At 39.8% G+C, this 17,697-nt stretch overlaps 1 protein-coding gene across 4 annotated transcripts in view; it reads left to right on the forward strand.

The window, feature by feature from the left end:
* The first annotated feature begins 396 nt into the window (after positions 1 to 396).
* LOC135166407 (hemicentin-1-like) overlaps positions 397 to 17,697 on the forward strand; it is a 57,550-nt gene continuing 40,249 nt past the window's right edge. For 2 of the 4 annotated variants that reach the window (XM_064128573.1, XM_064128576.1), the window contains exons 1-2: positions 397 to 1,759; positions 2,167 to 2,632. In XM_064128573.1, the coding sequence (XP_063984643.1) occupies positions 2,551 to 2,632 (82 nt within the window). In that variant the 5' untranslated portion in view covers positions 397 to 1,759; positions 2,167 to 2,550. The remainder of the gene's footprint in view (positions 1,760 to 2,166; positions 2,633 to 17,697) is intronic. The other 2 variants (XM_064128574.1, XM_064128575.1) reach the window with 2 other exon arrangements.

Consider the following 17,697-nt stretch of genomic DNA (forward strand, 5'->3'; position numbering starts at 1 on the left):
CGTTCATTACGACTTCCCAATTAAATCTTTATTAATACAAAAATATATTAGTGCCGCTAAATCACAGAATTTCTCCGACAATAAAACGATACTTAAAGCACGCCTTACACACCATTTGATTACAAACTCATCAACAAGGTCCCCATACGGTATTTTCCCTCACCCAACCACTGAGTTACTAAATCATAGAGAAGACCCGCGTGCGGATTACGCGGCCCCCGTGTATATGTGGTACAACCCGGCCCGTGCGACAGTGGGAGCGAGATAAACCGAGAAGAGCGTGCCCGAGAATAAGCGAAGACAGCCGAACAGTGGCCCGAGCCTGTAGGGATGGTGGTGAGCGAGTCAGCGTGCGCCAGAGTTGGCTCTACCTCAATTCAATAGCTTCAGTACCGAGCCGTCACGGGTCAGGTCTCGACGTGTGGTCTGCTGATGCTTTAACAATCATCAAGCGATACTCGTGGATCAAAACAACCGTCAAATCCTCGCGAGAATAAATTAAATTTCCACTCTCTCATTTTTTTTTCTACTCCCATGATATCAATGAACAAGCAAATTGCTATGTGCCGAAGCAATTCAGTGATGACACGTGAATACAATTCTCGGAAAAAAATTTAATCCCGGGGCTTCGTGGAACGACTGATCAATGGATTTTTCGATCAGAGGTAAATAAATTGGAAATAAACAATGCAGTCGAAATCCGTGGCATTGGAAGGACTCTAGACGGTGGAAATCAAACGTGCCAATCAATGAAGTGTATAATTTTCCTTCCAGTGAAATATTTTAACCAAAAAAAAATCCTTCACATGTGCATCAGTGTTTCAAACCACGTTGTTACACTCCCCGTGTTTCGTTTATTGAATAACCAATTGATAATCCCGCCACATGCGCACAACACGTGAAATATCGTTGCGCGATGCATGCGCAAAGTTTTCAGTGGTAAAGTGGTGGGTAAAGTGAAACTCGCTGAATTTAATTGCAACTGAATTCGCATAATTAAACGCGCCAGAGTGTAGACACGTATAAATTCAACGATACAACCCTTATTTCGGAGTTGTTTGAACAGTGGCTGAATAGACTAAGGATATCCAATTGGTTTCGTGCTTTAACAACTTTTTGAAATGGAATTATCAAGCTCATCTGGGGCTGTCTAATTTCTTCGTTACACGCTGACATCTTATTTACATTTATCATACGGGAGAATTTTCCCCAAACGAATGGAAAAATCAAGCCAGTGCATTCGCCATGGGAATATCGACGCAAGTGATCAAAAACCTATCATTTACATTTATCTACATGAAGCGACAGTAGTTTTTTGATCGATTGTTGCGAGTTCCACTGGCTCTCAAACGGCCAATAAATCACTAGATTTTCAGTCCAGGGGGCGATTCGGTGTACAGTGGAAACAAGTGAAAAAGAAAAAATCGGAAATAACATTGGAGTATTGACTGTCACTGAATCCGTTGGGACGCAAACGGCAAAATCAACGTCGATCAATTTATACGGTTGGAGGGGCATGAACAAAAGGGAGATAACGAATGTTGGAAAAACATTACAATAAACTCAAATGTTCGTTAACCAGATATTGCATTTTGAAATCAATTGATGTTTGGCATTTCGTGGGGAATACGTGTCATGAAGGAGTGAATTTTCGATTCAAGTTTATTCACCGATGAGATCAATTTTCAATTTACGTAATTATCTGTGGAATCCATCGCAAGATACGGAATTTTGGGAAGATTTTTTACGAAAGTCAAATGTTCGTAGATCATATATTTTACTCTGAATTTAGTTGTCATGAAGAAGGGAATTTTTAATTCAAAATTATTTATGGTTTTTTTGATGATTTCATTTTACTACGAGCAATAATTTTAATCAATGAGATTATTTGCTCGTTCCCAGCATCGTTGGTTCGAAAACAACATTAATTAGTAAAAGAGAGAGATAAGGAATTTTGAGAAAACATTGCAATAAATTCAATGTTAGCTAACCAAACATTTCATTTTGAAATTCCTAGTGATTTATCATTTGTCTGGAAATCGAACTCATCAAGAAGTCAATTTTAAATTAATATAATTTATTAATATTTCCGTGATTGGAATTTCACTAAAGCATTAATTTTTTATTATGAAATTACTCATGTTATTCATTATTATTGCAACATAGGTTGGAAGGCAGCGTCACTTGGCAGAGGAGAGATAAGGAATTTGCAATAAATTTAAATGTCATCTCTCTACGATTTGGAGTCTTCAGTCTTCAAGGAGGGAATGAATTGGCGAAGAATTATCGAAAAATCCGAAAATATGAAATCTGAAGAATGAAATGGGAGGGTCGTAGCAGCGGCCGGAAGAGCCCTCGTTGGCAATTAGTGATGGACAATGTTCAGAGGTGTCTGAATCATCGACAGTGAAGAGTTTGACCAAGACACCAAGGGGCGGAGACAGGAGAAATAGCCACCGGAGGAGCAATCAGCGTTTGCAATTGTGTACATGTGAAAAGTATTTGTGGTGGTGTGTGGATAAAAAGTGGTGGGGCAGAACCAAGGGCAATATGAAGTGGTGCATAGCGGTGATTTACGTATTGGGAGTTGTTGGTGGACGGGGTCAGGAGTTGCAGGATTTGGACAAGCCTGGTGAGTCAAATTTATCTATTAATTTGAGGCATGTTTATTCAGGGCGGGTAATTGCAGTATGAAACTGTATGGCGCATAGAAAAAGCTGAATGGAAATTACGTTTATGAAAGCGTCTTTTACGCTTTTTTAAATTAAAGTTGAAAGGAAAATTACGCTTAGAGTCGCTGACAATTACGTTTATGTGAGTTATGATTTTGCGGTCGGAGATTACCAATACATAAACCTTATTTACGATCGAGTAATATGCTCAAAGTTTCTTTATCGTATTTTGCATTTTCAATGAATTTTCAATGGCATTAGTCGCTAAACAACTTTCAGTAATTATGGAGTTCTTACGGTAACTTTATTATCTATAATTCTCCCCAAATTCCTTTTACATGCTCGAATATTTCCGTAGTTGAAGCCCCGGAATTTCACGAAGCTTAAACTAGTCAACAATTCACTCAGCTCGTATGATTGTTGCACCCTTAATCCCTTTGGGCTGCCCTCAAATTAAGTATTCCCACCTCGAATATGCGGCTAGTTTCAGCTACATGATTTCAGGGAAACTAAGATAGTTCGAAAGCCATCGTCAGATATTTCCTGTCGATAATAGTGAGTTCCTTACCATCTTTGGCAGAGCTTTAGCTGGTTCGTGGCTGCTTTGAAAGCTGTTACATTTAGGTTATAATGCGGAGCCAAAATCGATTATTGGAATCTTTGATTCATGCATGGGAAATTTCATAATCTTTCGTAGGGGCTTGCGTTGTTATACTCGTGGCAACAAGTTCAATAACTTCATTAAAAGTTTTTGGATTACAATTATTGACTTTGAGATTAGGGTTCATTCGGTTCTTCGAGGTGATAAACGGATGGGAAAATATTGTGGTTTGATAATTTAATGCACTGGGAAAACCGGTCGGCAGTGGTGCCTCATGCTAATTAATCTCGCATTTGGTCGGCAAAACGTGTTACTCAACAGGCACTAGGCTGTGACGACTTGAGAGGCTCTTTTGCCTCGTGAATGTTGAGGATTCTCGAGACAGAGTGTTGGCTCCAACGGTGAGATCATTACGGCTATGTGTGGTTGTGGTTTTTTTTTTTCGTGTTTGAACAGCCGAAAATCGGAGATTTTTGTGGGCCCATGCGGATAACGCCGGCTACTGGGGGATTTGATGGATCCGTTGAGTCTTCGAGAATGCGATACAGTGATGTTATCTTAATTAGAGGAGTCACTTCAGGATGTTTACGATGATGTCGACTTTTTCTTGATTGAGGGATACGATATGTTTACACTAGACATTTTTTAAAATTTATTTGGGGAATGCGATACAGGAATAACAAAAAAAAAATCAGTTATTCCGTCCAGCATCTGGATACACAACGATGTGAAAATAAATCCGTTTAAAATTCTCAATTCGGAAGAGGTAAAATACAAGGGAAGTGAAAAATTATATCACAAAGGTTGATTCATCCCGGTTATAATGTGAAAGCCTGGTGAAATAAAAAATGTGAATCTCCATAGAATTTATCCCTGCCTCCGGCCGGTTCACATACCCTCACCGGGATCTGGAGCCAGTTTAATTAGAACACGCGGATGATCCTACCGTGCGATTTATTACCCTGTGATAATATTAAAAATACAGAAAAAAAAAATTAGCAGAAAAATTCAGGGGATTCAACGTAGAAAGTTTCTCGAAGGCGTCTCGATGATGATATTGATTACCGTTTGTCCATGAAAAACCGGTAATAAGACATTTTAAACGGTTTATTTTCCCTCCTCAATCGATTAAGGAATGAATAAGTGTTTTCAACTTTCATCAGAGAGGCTGGAGAATTTAATCAGCAATCACTGCGTGAGAAAAATTGAAAGCAAAAAGTGCGAATGAGTGGGTTGCGGCTTCTTCTTATTCCCGCCCTCTCTCCCCCAACCCATTCGGTAAAAAGATGGTGGAGATGGCTGAATAAATGAGAGACTCAGGCCAACTAATTATCTTTTTGCATGCGATCTCTGGTTGTGTCTAGAGGACTCGTTGGATAACCACGAAATCGACTTAATGGCTGGGCGATTTATCATACTCGACCTGCCCTCCAGTCAAGTTGAGGCTTGGGGGTGATATTCGCCTCAGTATAACCTGTATTTCCCCATCCCCCTCTGACCATTGATGTTGGCCCGATGCTTGATTTTCAAATACTTTTTTTTTTATTTATTTGCATTTTTTTTGGCTCATTTCTACTGCCATTTGTTCGCATAGCAGAACAACCTTTGGTGCCCGGAGGGGAGGACTTTTTTTTTATTTGAACAGAAAGGCGTGTAATGTAGACGTGACGATATGACTGCGCTGGAGAATGTAAGCTAACGTACAATGGCGTGCGTGGTCTCCCCTCGTCACCTACCGAGCCAAACAAAGCTCCGCACGTTATTCCGACATTAATCCCACCGTGGCCTGTGACATTAGCCGTCACAGACTGATGTCACTATTATTTTTTTCGGGAAGGTAGGGACTCGCTGGTGAGGGACAAATATTCGATGGTCTTGGGGCTTGAGATGCACTCGTAAGAATTTTTCGCTTTATTTTTTCCACCCAAATATCGGAAGTCGTGATTTATTTTTAATAAATTTTTACACGAAGAGGAAAATTCTTGTCAAATTACGTACCTGATTCGCGATCTGCCAGTTAAAACAATATTCAGTAAAAATTACGGAACAGTTACGCATTTTTTTACTGAACGTTCCAAACTTTTTCTTGAATGTCCAGGAGTTTATCAAAAACGGGATTTTTTTTTATCCAATATCCACTGAATAATACTCAGGTAAATGTGAGTGGTAGTATGGTAATTTTTAACGTTGTAAATTGGTTCACCAAAGAATTTTCCCATGTTGGAGATCACCCGGAAAATATTTCCATTTATCTCAAGAATTTCAAGGTAATTTCTTTTGTAAGGACATTTTCACTTCACTGTGCAGAATTCGTGTTCACATTACAAGCACTGCACTTCAACATTCTGCGGAAATTCTGTCTCAAACCCCTCGCCCTGAGGAGATGATATATTTCCCTCAAGCAATTAGTTGCGCGCTACAGGATCATTTTTTTCTACCAGTCTATGAATCATATTATGAATTGCCGGTGGAGATATCCGAGTTACGTCGGGGATTAGCGAGCGATCATGGAACATTACCGGAGTTAAACAATATATCAGTGGCTTGTACACTTGTCGAAGACGTAAAAGCGAGGAAGATGAGCAAAAACATAAGAGATGAGAGAGAAAGAGAGAGTGGCGAGGTACAGGGGGGAGAGCTTACCGCAGATTACGAGTAATCCCGGAGGATCGGGTTAGCAGTTACACGCCTTTCGGACGTTGGAAACTTGTGGGGGGTGAGGGGGTTTAGCTTTGGCGCGTTAAAGTGTATGAGACGGAGAGGGAGAATGATCCAATCTCTTTGTGCAATCGGATTAAATATAGAGTTCCATTCCTCTGAAATGACTGGAGAACCCGGAGAGCCGAGATAAGAATGAGGAAAAATCGGCGAAGGGGATGATGACAATTTTTTCTTTTGGGTAAAAAATGATGATTTTATTCCATAAAAAGCGTTGTATTCTCTCAATGCGAGAATTAAGATTCCGGGATCATCCGGGTGTGCATTTCCATTCACCTGTGGATGCATTCTCCTCGCGTTTGTGGTGCAATCGAGAGATTCAAATGTTCGGGGGAAAACGGTGGGGAGAATTGAAAAAGTTAATTTATTCTTTTATCCAGAGGTTTTTCGGGATTTTGTGGGAGAGTTGGATTTTTTGAATAGTCGAAGGTTAGATAAAGCTCTTAACAAACTAATATACGCTATACTTTTTTATTTTCAATATTTTATAATTTTTCATCCGGAAACCAGTCGGAAATGTGTGGCAAATGATGTCGGATTTTTTTATTCCGGAGGGAAAAGTTGAATAAAAATTATCCACAGAATCGTAGCGTAATCACGGGGAAGGAGGAGGGGGGGATCTAATTGAATAAAAAAATACCTTCATGTGGAGAATATTTTACGATTCGTTCAGTGCAAATACTGTGGTTTATATTTTTTTTGCGGAAACAAATTTTTCCTCGGTTAATTCTTCATTCTAGAGAATAATTTTTCATTCCTGAAGGATTCTATATGATATTTTACGTGCAATATTCTCGGGAAATTTTTCTCAGATACAAAAACTTACGTTTAATTGTTAGATATGTTCGATAATTTTTGTCATTTTTTCGTGTTTAATATGATTAAACGTATGTTCGAACGATTAAGTAAATCGGACATCTAAACCATCGCCGGACGAGCGGTGGCAGAGACGTGGATAGCGTCCAGGTAAAAAAGACGAATCTTGATTAAAGCCACCACGTACCTTAATGAGAATATAAACTACTCAGGCGGGAGGGTTAATTTTCACCCGCGCCTAGAGCAACAGTCCCACCAGCGGGTCTTACCAACGTAGGTAAGATTGTAATCGTGCACGCGGTACCTTTTCCCCCTCTGTGAGCACGCCGTGCTCGATTAATAATCGTCGAGAAGTCCGATTAATTACCTTCCCCGGTGTTTCTGGCTTTAATCACGCGATGGATGGGCGAAGAGTGAAGCCACCCTCTTGCAAAAGACCCGGGTTGAATATGTGGGTGTCTTCAATGTTGCTAAAACCAGTGGTGAAGGTTGTGAGAAGTTTTATCTCGGTCGGATAGTCGATAATTGAAACTCGGAGAGAATTATCGATTGGTTTTATCGTAAATACAGTGATGTCTTACTGATTCGGTTGCTCATCCGGTATTCCGATGGAATCGTTGATGAAGGGAATGAATATGAGTTATCTGGGGAGGGAGATACATCGGTTAATTATTTATATTTTTATGATGTGGCGGTTGCAATTTGTTGACCTCATTACAATTTTTCGGGAGGAATGATCTGTAACTGAACGATTTAATCGTTTTTTTTTGTTTCGAAGCAGATCGATTATTTATCAGTAGCAGTACACAAGACATTTTTCATTTTTTTAATATTTACTATTTTATGGATTAAAATAGTAAAAGAAATCTTTTTCTTCTTTTAAAATCAGGTCATTATTGTTGAAGCTCTGATAAATTTTTTCAGCTCCATATCATTACAAGATCAGGGAGACGGACATTGTCTGTCACAGCATAATAAATTACACGTTCGGAAATTTTTCCACTGAAAAACAATTACTTATTCTAGGTCAATTATATAGTAGAGATTCTCCCATCACATTAAATTGATATGTATTATTCACTCATCTTGAGATCTAATGGCTTAACGAAAAATTATCTCTGGAGGTAAATTTTGTGAGTTTTGGAAGAATTATTCCGACATTTAGTTGTCAGGCCCATGAGTTTCTGATGTGCATACATATTTGAAAGTGATTTGATTTTCTGATTGCACTAATCCGGAACAGGCGACGGGTTGTATTTCCTTTGGAGCAGGATATGTGAATAATGTACAGTTATTTCCATTATCTTTGGACGAAGTAATTCATCCCGTGAAGGATTCACATTTAAAACTGTAGAGTCCATTAGCCCTAGCATTCGCTGAAGATATCTGTCTCTCTGACTTCTGCTTGGAAATTATGCAGTATTAAAAGAAGCTAACTTATCAATTGTTCATGGGAACATATCCGTTTTGGAAAAGATGATGTCAAATCCTCGTTTCCTATTGACATTTCCACCCGGATACGGACAGAAATACGTGAATTTTTCGGACCAACTGGTAGATCTTGGGTTTTTTTTTCGAGGGAATTGAACTTTCGCGAATATCAAATTTTTGGCCTCAGTGCAGGTGGATTTCGGGTAAAGTAGCTACGGTCTACGGTATATTTCGTCTGGAAAGACCATCTCAACGTCTACTATGCAAGCACAATATTTTTTCTAGTTTTCTTCTCTCCGGGTAATGAGCTCTTAATTTTCCAGCGAATTTAGAAATAAAAAAATATCTAATTGGCGCGTGATTTTTTAACAAACTCTATTTTCTCACGATAAATTCACTGCACCCAGCGAATATTCGGGGAATTAGGTGCCTTCAGGAACTTCACTACGATCCTCAAGTTGTTCACATTTCGTTTGCAGATCGAGTGCACCTTGTGCACCCGTTACGTAATACGTAATTATACAGAGCGTTCTCGAACCTGTACTAGATATCTGTACTCGTCAAATAGCGCTGTACCAGGCCCCTCGTGTCCCCACGGAGTTACCTACCCTCTTTGTCCCGCACATCGAGGGTATCTGGGAAATTCAGAGCCCCGTGAAATGGCATCCAAAGCTCTGTGCAAAGTCCTCAGCCACGTGAATTCCTATTCAGTTTTTTTTTTTGCTGCGCAACTTTTTTCTATTGCGGTTTTCTCTGCCATTCTTTTTTTCGTGTTAGAATATTATTCCCCCGTCTCATCTCCGGCCAGTGAACTATTCATATGAAATGACAGAGTCTTCTTTAAGGGAATTGGAGAAAGATAAATTCAGTTTCGCAATGTGTCAGGGGAAATGTCAGCCAGTAGTCAGCCATTAAAATTAGCTAATGCATTAATTGCTGTATTTGAAATTCACGTTGACAGGAATAAAATTTTAATAATTCACGACATTTTTAGTAGTTTGAGGTGTGCAGAACTAATTCAATTTTTCATTATTTTTTATATTCATTTCCACAAAGTAATTAATTTTTTTACGTCACAAAAAACTTTGAAAATTTCGTTCTTCTTGTTATAACTCAATTTTTTTTCAATTGAGGGGACAGATAATTAGCTATATTATCAGTATCACTTTTCCAACGTGGGAACAGGAGCTTTTTGATTAAGAAACTGAAAGGGGAAATGTCAATATATGATCAGACGTAAAAGCCAGGTGTCAAATTATTTCAAATATAATCACTTGGAATTAGTAATCGACAGACATGGAATTTCAATTCAGATTATTCTCTATATTAAAATATTGTAATATTTGTTAAAATATTTTATTCTGTGAAAAACCTATCTTATCGTGTTCACATACTCGGATATTTACAGAAAATAGAATGGAAATAGAAAACACTTCCAAGGCTATTCTTGCCCTCCCTAAAACAACAAATAAGAAATCGAAATGTCTCAATAACCCTAAATCACTCTCTCCGCTCGTATATCGAATCGCGTAATCTTGCTGGGGCGATTCAATGTTGTCTCGTTGGTTGCCATCGTTTCGATATATCCCACCCCTGATTTCACAAACGTAGCTCCGAGGCGAAGGTTTTGGTTCACGGTTCGTAGAGAGCGAATAGAGCCCAGTTTACCGGTCCTGGCCCTTTCTTCGTGGTAACTATGAAACGAAATTGCTGGGTTCTATGGCAATGAAACTACATCGGTTCGCAGGGGAACGACAAAGAAGCGAAAATTGAGTGGATAACGAATACGAAAAACGATCGAACAAAACTGAACAAACATGTGAGTGAGTTGGCAAGAGGAATAGGGGATGTAAATCGACAAAAAGCATTGGAAAATCCCGATGGAAAATTCAGTAAAATGTTGATATTTTTAGTTGAAACAGTTGAGTTGAAAATTTTAATCCAATATTTTTAGTAAAGGGGTTTGAAATTCAAAAATGATCAACTGTCTGACGAAAAAAATAACAGATTACCCTGATGGTACCACGGAACGGTCGTATTTTAATACCCCTGTAAATACATTGAGCCAGAAATGCTCCGCGTAAGGTACAAAATATATTTGAATCACCATTCCAGGGAGTTTCCGTGACTGGAAGCGATTTGCTATTCCCTCTCCCCACCCACTCCAAAGGCTCATGATCCGCAGCTCGTAAAGTTTAGACTCCCAACATTTTCGTTCATGGCAAAGGCACACAGACAGACACTGAAGGGGGTTGGGCATCTCCATTGCCCCCTCCCTTCTTTGTTACTTTTTTTTTTTTTTTCAACTTTCTATGACTTCACGTTTTACGATTTGAGAGCCTTGAATTTCAATTTCACGTCCGTTTCCTCTTTATTTCCATTACGCTCATGCATTTCACGAATGAAATCTCAGTGACTGTCTTGTTACAGAACAAAATCATTATTTATTTTATGGGTACTGGATTAGTTGAGGGGGGTTTGCGCGGATTATCATGAATGCGAGAGTATACTGAGGGAAATAATGGCTAGATCTACGGTGAAATCCTTAGCTCCTCCTCCAAGACGAGAGGAGAATGAAGCGCATTATGCACTCGTCAAGTGATTTATTCAAATTGAATAAAGTTTATTTAAATAACATGAAACGAAGTATTTACGGGAATCGGAATGATTGTTTTATTAGAGGTCCTGCTTACATTGAACTCGAGATTTTTTTTACTGAGAAATTTTACTCGAACCAAATTGATTTTTGTTTATTAATCAAAAAACTTTTTTATTATTTCAAGAAAATAAAACTCCTTTGACAGCCGGTACTATTGCAAGTCTTCTCGTCTATAATTATCGACTTTTATAGATAAAACGACTCTATCAACACGATCATTCCGCTGTTGACTTAATCAAACCCTTTTATGAATAATAAATGACAATTAATTTTTTTTAATATTCTCCCGCATTCACCGATTCTCTCTACATTCATGCTCAGTCACATCTGTGATTTTTTTCATAGATCATGAAATCAGCTGTAACATTTTCATACATGAATCTCCCTCCCTACATACATTCCCATTTTATTTCCACATTTTTATTGTATCCCATTTTCCCAGAATTTTTTATAATATAATTATTCGTTCACGATCGCCATTTATTCTTCTCCGCGGTTTCTGAATACTCGTGGATGCTCGCGCTATCGATGTGACATCAACAACAAACAAAAAAATCAAATTTTCCAGTCCAATGTTATTCAGTAATACACATATTGTGCTGAGTAATTGAAAAATAAGATAAACTCCCTCGGATTTTCACTTGCCCCGATATGCGGTTAGTGATGGTAGATTTCCATCCGCTGGAGGGGGGTTGTAGGCAGTGTGCAGAATAGGTTAGAGAGCAATTTATAACCTTGCACACCCCCACCAGTCCTTGTATGCATCGAGTATGCCCCAAGAGGCGCAATGAGGGAGAGGAGGAGGTGTAATATGCACTGGTAGTGGTTGCGGGGTGAACACATATTGGATCTGAGACAGTACGTTATGGACGATGGGGTGCAGAGGGCGGTGGAGGGGCAGGGGGGAGGGGGTGGCGTGCCGGCTGTACGTGTGGTAATCTTTCTCCGATCTCTCATTGGGCCCTCCATTGGGTTGAAGAGAGAGAGAGAGAGGCCCACTGAGTCAGGAGGAGACGTTTTCTTCCTTCCCTTGTTCAACCCCTCTCGTTTAGGTAAGCCGACCTAGTGGTGGTGAAGGAGGTGGGGGTAGGGGCAAGTCATTTTATTCAGACCGAACGAGTTCGCGGGAGAGTGATAACGCAATATCGAGAAGAACTTTGTAAAGCCACCAACTCGAAAGCCCGACACCAGTCTTCTCACCCAATGGACGAACGACTCTCAACCCATTTGGTATCCACCGCTATTTATGGTTGATGCGTGCCCTGAATATCACTGGATTCAGTAGTTGTGGGGCATTTACTGGGGTGGGGGAGGGTGAGAGGGGGCGTATGTAGTGAAGAAAAAAAATTCTGGATTTTTTAAATAAGAACCCAAAGGTCATTCATGGGTTGAGCTATTTGAATCCGTGAGGGAACAAAGTTTTTATCTTTGCAGGAATTTTTTGATTATTGACGTTGTTATTGAGTTAAAAAATTGGATATTTTATTTTAAATTCTATCTGTGAATGTCGAAAAATGCGACATGATTTTTCATATTGTTCCAACGTGTTCTCTCAAAACTTGAGGAACAATATCTGGCTGTCCCTCGTGTATTCAATTTTTTGAGACAACCTTCGGAATTCTGTTATCTCGGACCACAGAATTTCAATATGAAACGTATGTGTGGCCAGGAGTTTGGTTCTATTTTCGTGCAGTAGGTCAGAGACAAAATGAAAAGTCCCTTGGTATTGCCATCAACCAACACACACGACTCCACGAAATGTCGGGGACAAATCCCACTGTGTATCGGTGGGATAGTATTCTAACACTAAGGGAGGGGGGGTAGGGTTTAACCGCACGTCTGAATCGTGCATCATCCCCGGTAGAGACCTGGTAACCGCGAGCCACTAGACCTTCATGAGGAGGGATATATATCGGTGGCAGTTACCGGAGGGAAACGGAACTGCAAAAATGTGTTATTCATGTCTATGACACTTTGTCCGGGTGATACACAAACGAGAGATTCTCTGAGATGCTTTTCAGTCCAATTCCAAATCAAAATTATTTTAGTCAGGTCACATGGTATCCTGAGTGTTTAATTTAATTGGCTATTTGGAGCGATCGTAATTATTTATAATAATGAATCAAACAGTGCATTGTTGATTGGAACAGAATTAATTTACGATTCTCACCGACAGAAATACGAAGTCCTTATGAATTCGAGAATTAAAACAGTAAGAGAACTTGTCGTGAAATTTATATTCAATTTTTAATGGAAAAGGCTCTCTTTTTCCCGCTTCAATCATTGAATGGAAATTGCGATACCGCCATTTTCAGGAGATGAAATACAATATTGTCAGACGAACTACATCATTTCACAGTGAACACTGAATACAGCTGATGAAAAGCGCGAAGTGAGAGGGTCCAACGTACGAGTAATCCAGTTATAGCCCCGATAAGAAGTAAAAATGTCACTAAAACGAACGGAGAGAAGGAAAAGAGGAAAACAGGTGACTTAAAACCTCGAACTTTAATCCTGAATTTCATTCTCCCCCTCAGTCATGAATACAGAAAAGTTCGTTCGGCTTCAAACTCCCAAGCCATTGCCTTCTTTCATGAAATGAAAATATTTTTCCAACGTAACCCTCGGGATATTATGAAGATTTTCTTTTGTCATTCTCACACCCCGAGATATAATGATTTTTTGGGGATTTATAAATGTCGTTACGCTACCAATGGCATAAATGAAGGGTAATATATTTTTTCCGGTACTGGTATTTCTCCAAAAACGTTTTTTTCCGATAGTTAGCTGCGTATACAACTGTTTTTTTTTAAATAAATAATTGTGATAAATGTATGGAATAGCTAGTTCTACCCCCACAAAATTTAAATTTATTTGAATGAATCGTGAGTTTTCCGATGGAAGAACTGACGAAGGGGAATCGTCGAGAAATAAATTGGCAGGACCGGGGGTACAAGGGTGGCCCTATGAGTTGCGGAAGGAAGAACGGTGTGACAGAATTTATGCGGTCAGAATGGACCGTACACTGGTAGCAGGGGTTGGTTGTAATGTGTGGGTTGGTGGAACAGGAGACTGGCTGTCGCTATAACGGCCGGCTAAGGAGGAAATGTCCGTCCGTCAGGATGATTAATGGACGAGGAGGACAGAATCGATGATAATTTGTGATTATCAGTGGGATACTGATGTATTTCATTTTTTCTTCCGGAGATTTTCCCTACTGACTTGTGTGAGAAGTTGTGCGGAGGTTGGCTGGGGTGATTCAGAGGGAGATATGACGATGACCAATTGACTTCATTAATGTAGAGATATTTTTTCAATTTTTTAACTGGATCAGGACGGTATTATGTCGCATCACAGTTGCGATATGGTCATGAGTTGTTAATAATTTCGTTCCCAGTCGTCTCGGGATATTTATAAATATTCGAAGGAGTGACATATATTTTTTTAATCTCTTTTCTTTCGGGAGAAAGGAATGACTGACTTATAAGTAACGAATATCCGCTCTGGGAAAAGGAAAAACTTAATGATAATGTTTTATGGTTCAAAGGGACACAGTTCTTCAAATTTCAGCACATGTTAAAGATTAAACCGTCCCAGAGCACAAGCGATCGTAAATAAGTCTCTTTCTAAGACCATTTTTCCCATAATGTCATAAATCTTGGTCGGATTTTTCTACAACAATGAGAGCGCTGTACTCATATATTCCAACAGTAACATATTTATTAATATTCAGCCTTCTACCAGAAGTTGATTCCATCATTAAAAAGTACGCTCCAAAAATGTTTAAACAATTTCTTCAATCTTCAGAAAAATTGTAAACTCGAGTGAAATGTAATTTCAATGACGTGGTATATTCATATATATTTTTACCAGCCTCAGCACGGTAGACATTTAATTTCGAAATATGTTCTGAAATCTCATAATTCTCGGAAAATTTTAACCAATAAATTATCTCGTTCACGTCGTGCACTTATTATTATACAACGACCGACCGCTAACATTTTACGTTGGAGTGAACGTTGAAATTCGTACGATCCTTGATAAACCCCTCCCGCTTGTCTGATAACTCATCCCCCTCCTGAATTTACGTTCACCATCCTGAAAGAGGAACGTGGGACCCTTTACCTTGCACCCCGATTTTTCATCGCTTCCTTTCCGGGACATTGTGAGTAGACGTACGGTGAAAAGAAACCTGGAAAAACGGTGGAAAAAAAAAAAATATGAAATCTCTTGGAAGTCCAACTGGACTCGGCTCTCCGCACCTCCTGGCTTTACTCCTTGCTGAGGAGAACGTTATATAACACATCGATCGATCCTCAAGATTGCTAACGTAAATACACCACCTCAGGTTTGCTGCCTCGGCTTGCATTTCCAACGTGCCAGAGAGTCTTGAAGTCAATGGCCTGCCGCCAATAATTCCGTGGATAAAGTATACCAGATATCTGTATTATATCCGTCAGATTTTCACTCCCTCCCTCGCGCGTTATTTTTTTTTTCTCTTCGCATCATCGGTGGAGATGTCTGGGGATATTACAAGTGGAAAAAAAAAAACTCACTGAGTTAATCCGCAAAATCTCACGCTTGACTTGGTATAATCGTGTACCTCCGTCGGTGGCTTCCAAGTCGGCGAAATATTGAAAGAGAAAAGTGAGGAAATGCCGGTAGCTTCTGCATCCTTCCCCCGTCCATTTTTCCTCTATCTTTTTTATGTATAAAAGTTTAATTGGATCGAATCCCGGCACTTCCTCCATCACCCGGCTTGGTTCTTGTTTTTTTTTCGGGGGTTAAGGGGAGAGCGAAAGGGTTGGGGGAGTGGAAAAGCTTGAGGAGGTCGGTTACTGATGCGAAATGTGAATGTGCGATTAGAGAATTTTGTGTTTTAGGATTAATTGAATTAGAATTTAGGTGTTCGTACTCTTTCAGACATTTAGAGGAATCTCGCGGAATTTTTAAGGGAATCTACGAAGCGTTGGGGGAAACTTTATATTTTTCAATAAAACTGAATTTCAAATAACCAAGTTTTTTAAAGATCGGAGATTGGCTCCTCAACAATCTCCGCTGCCCACGTTTCTCGCGTTCCAGATATGTCAGAAAAAAAACTTTGACCCTCCCCCCCCAATCGCAGCTCCGATCAACCGCACCGTCTCTTGGTGAAACAAAATGCCTCAACATTTGCAGAACTACTCTGGTTCCTGAGGCTGGCGATAAGTCGTAACGTCGGACGTGAGAGCGATAGGCGGGTGGGAGGGGTACAATCCCCATGACACCCCTAGACACTAGGCAGATAACTGGCAGGGGCCTAAATAAGGTTGTAAGGCCCCCTAGACCAGCGGTGGAGACCGTGGGGAGGTGATGGGACACCCGAGGCTTTCGTGCGGCTTTTCGCAGTGTCAAAAGTGGTAGGGGGGCGAGTTATCCGAAATGACGAATCACTCCCTCGTCGCTCCTTAATATTCTCCACCTATATATTCCCCGGGAATAGTGTCTGAATTGTCCTTGTTATTTTTTTCAGATATGCCACCGCACATCTCGATTATTTTCGAGAAAGTTCAATTTTTTTATTTGTATTCATGAGCTTTCTGGTTCAGTCGATAATTGGATTAATTTTGACTTGTCATTTTTGAGGTGGAAAAATTCATGGTAATTGATTGCATCGTTGAACCAATATCCATTCGTTTGTTGTTATTTTCATTTAGCATTGGACACATGGATATTCCCTGCAACTAAAATACAGAGGGAGTCCATTGTTTACTAACAAAAGTGATGTTGTTACGTTTGTTTTAATACTTGGGAGTACTTCTGTTTGAAATGATAACAACTGCACAAGGCGACTCGTATTGTTAGAGTTGTTCGGAGGTACAGTGACTGTTAGAATTTGTGAGTACAATTCTCTCATTGTTGTATAAAAATTACTCGGCAATGATTTAGGAAGTGGTGTTATCGATAAAAACGTTGTTGAAATGGTATTTATTTATCATCCCTTGTACTCCGCAATTATATGCGGTGTAACTTTACATATGTGCAACTTGAATGCCGCATTTTATTGTTCTGTTTTTCCGGTTTGCCAGTGAGAGGCATGAAACGCGAGTCAATCCAATAATGAATGATTCAATTTGCCCATCAATTATCCGGGAGAGAAAAAAATGTTAAAAAAAAACTATTTCAATTAACCCAAAGTGCACATAATAATTGTGTTGCACAGTATTGTCGTGCGGCACGTGATATTGTCCCTTCCCTTTTCACCTCAATTTTTTCCATTCCCTTCATATCGTTGTGGTAGTGAAGAGGAAACTCGTTAGAAATGAGCTCGTCAAACTCGCCTGTTTACATGAGTCAGTGGCCCAGCCCTCACCGGGGCGCTGGTGAGTGAGTGAATGGGTTTTGGCGCCAAGCGAGTTAGGTGGCGTTAGGATGGTGAGGTATAGTATTAACCTAGGGCGTTGAATAGCCTCCTTCTGCTCACCAGGCTTTTGACTGCAGCTCAACTGCATTGGACGGCCGTTGTCAGTACGGTTGCCCGTGGAACATATTAAAACGAAGTTTTCGGGTGAAGGCGAGGGTAATGGAGAAGTCAGTCAAGCTCACTACGGGTTATAGAGGAGAGTTGTGTTACCCTATCATCAGTGGCAATGGCTCTATATTTAGACCGGTGTTTTCCTGGTAAATATAGAGTGGGTTGGTAGTGAAAAAAAGTGAAACCTACGCGGAGATGAGGTCGTTCACATGTCGAAAAAAATTTCCAAATTCTAAATACACGAAATGGGGAGGTCTCATTGGTGGGGGAACGATGTGTAGCTGTC

Source organism: Diachasmimorpha longicaudata, chromosome 10 (genome assembly GCF_034640455.1).
Source record: "Diachasmimorpha longicaudata isolate KC_UGA_2023 chromosome 10, iyDiaLong2, whole genome shotgun sequence".
In the NCBI taxonomy this organism is placed as follows: domain Eukaryota; kingdom Metazoa; phylum Arthropoda; class Insecta; order Hymenoptera; family Braconidae; genus Diachasmimorpha; species Diachasmimorpha longicaudata.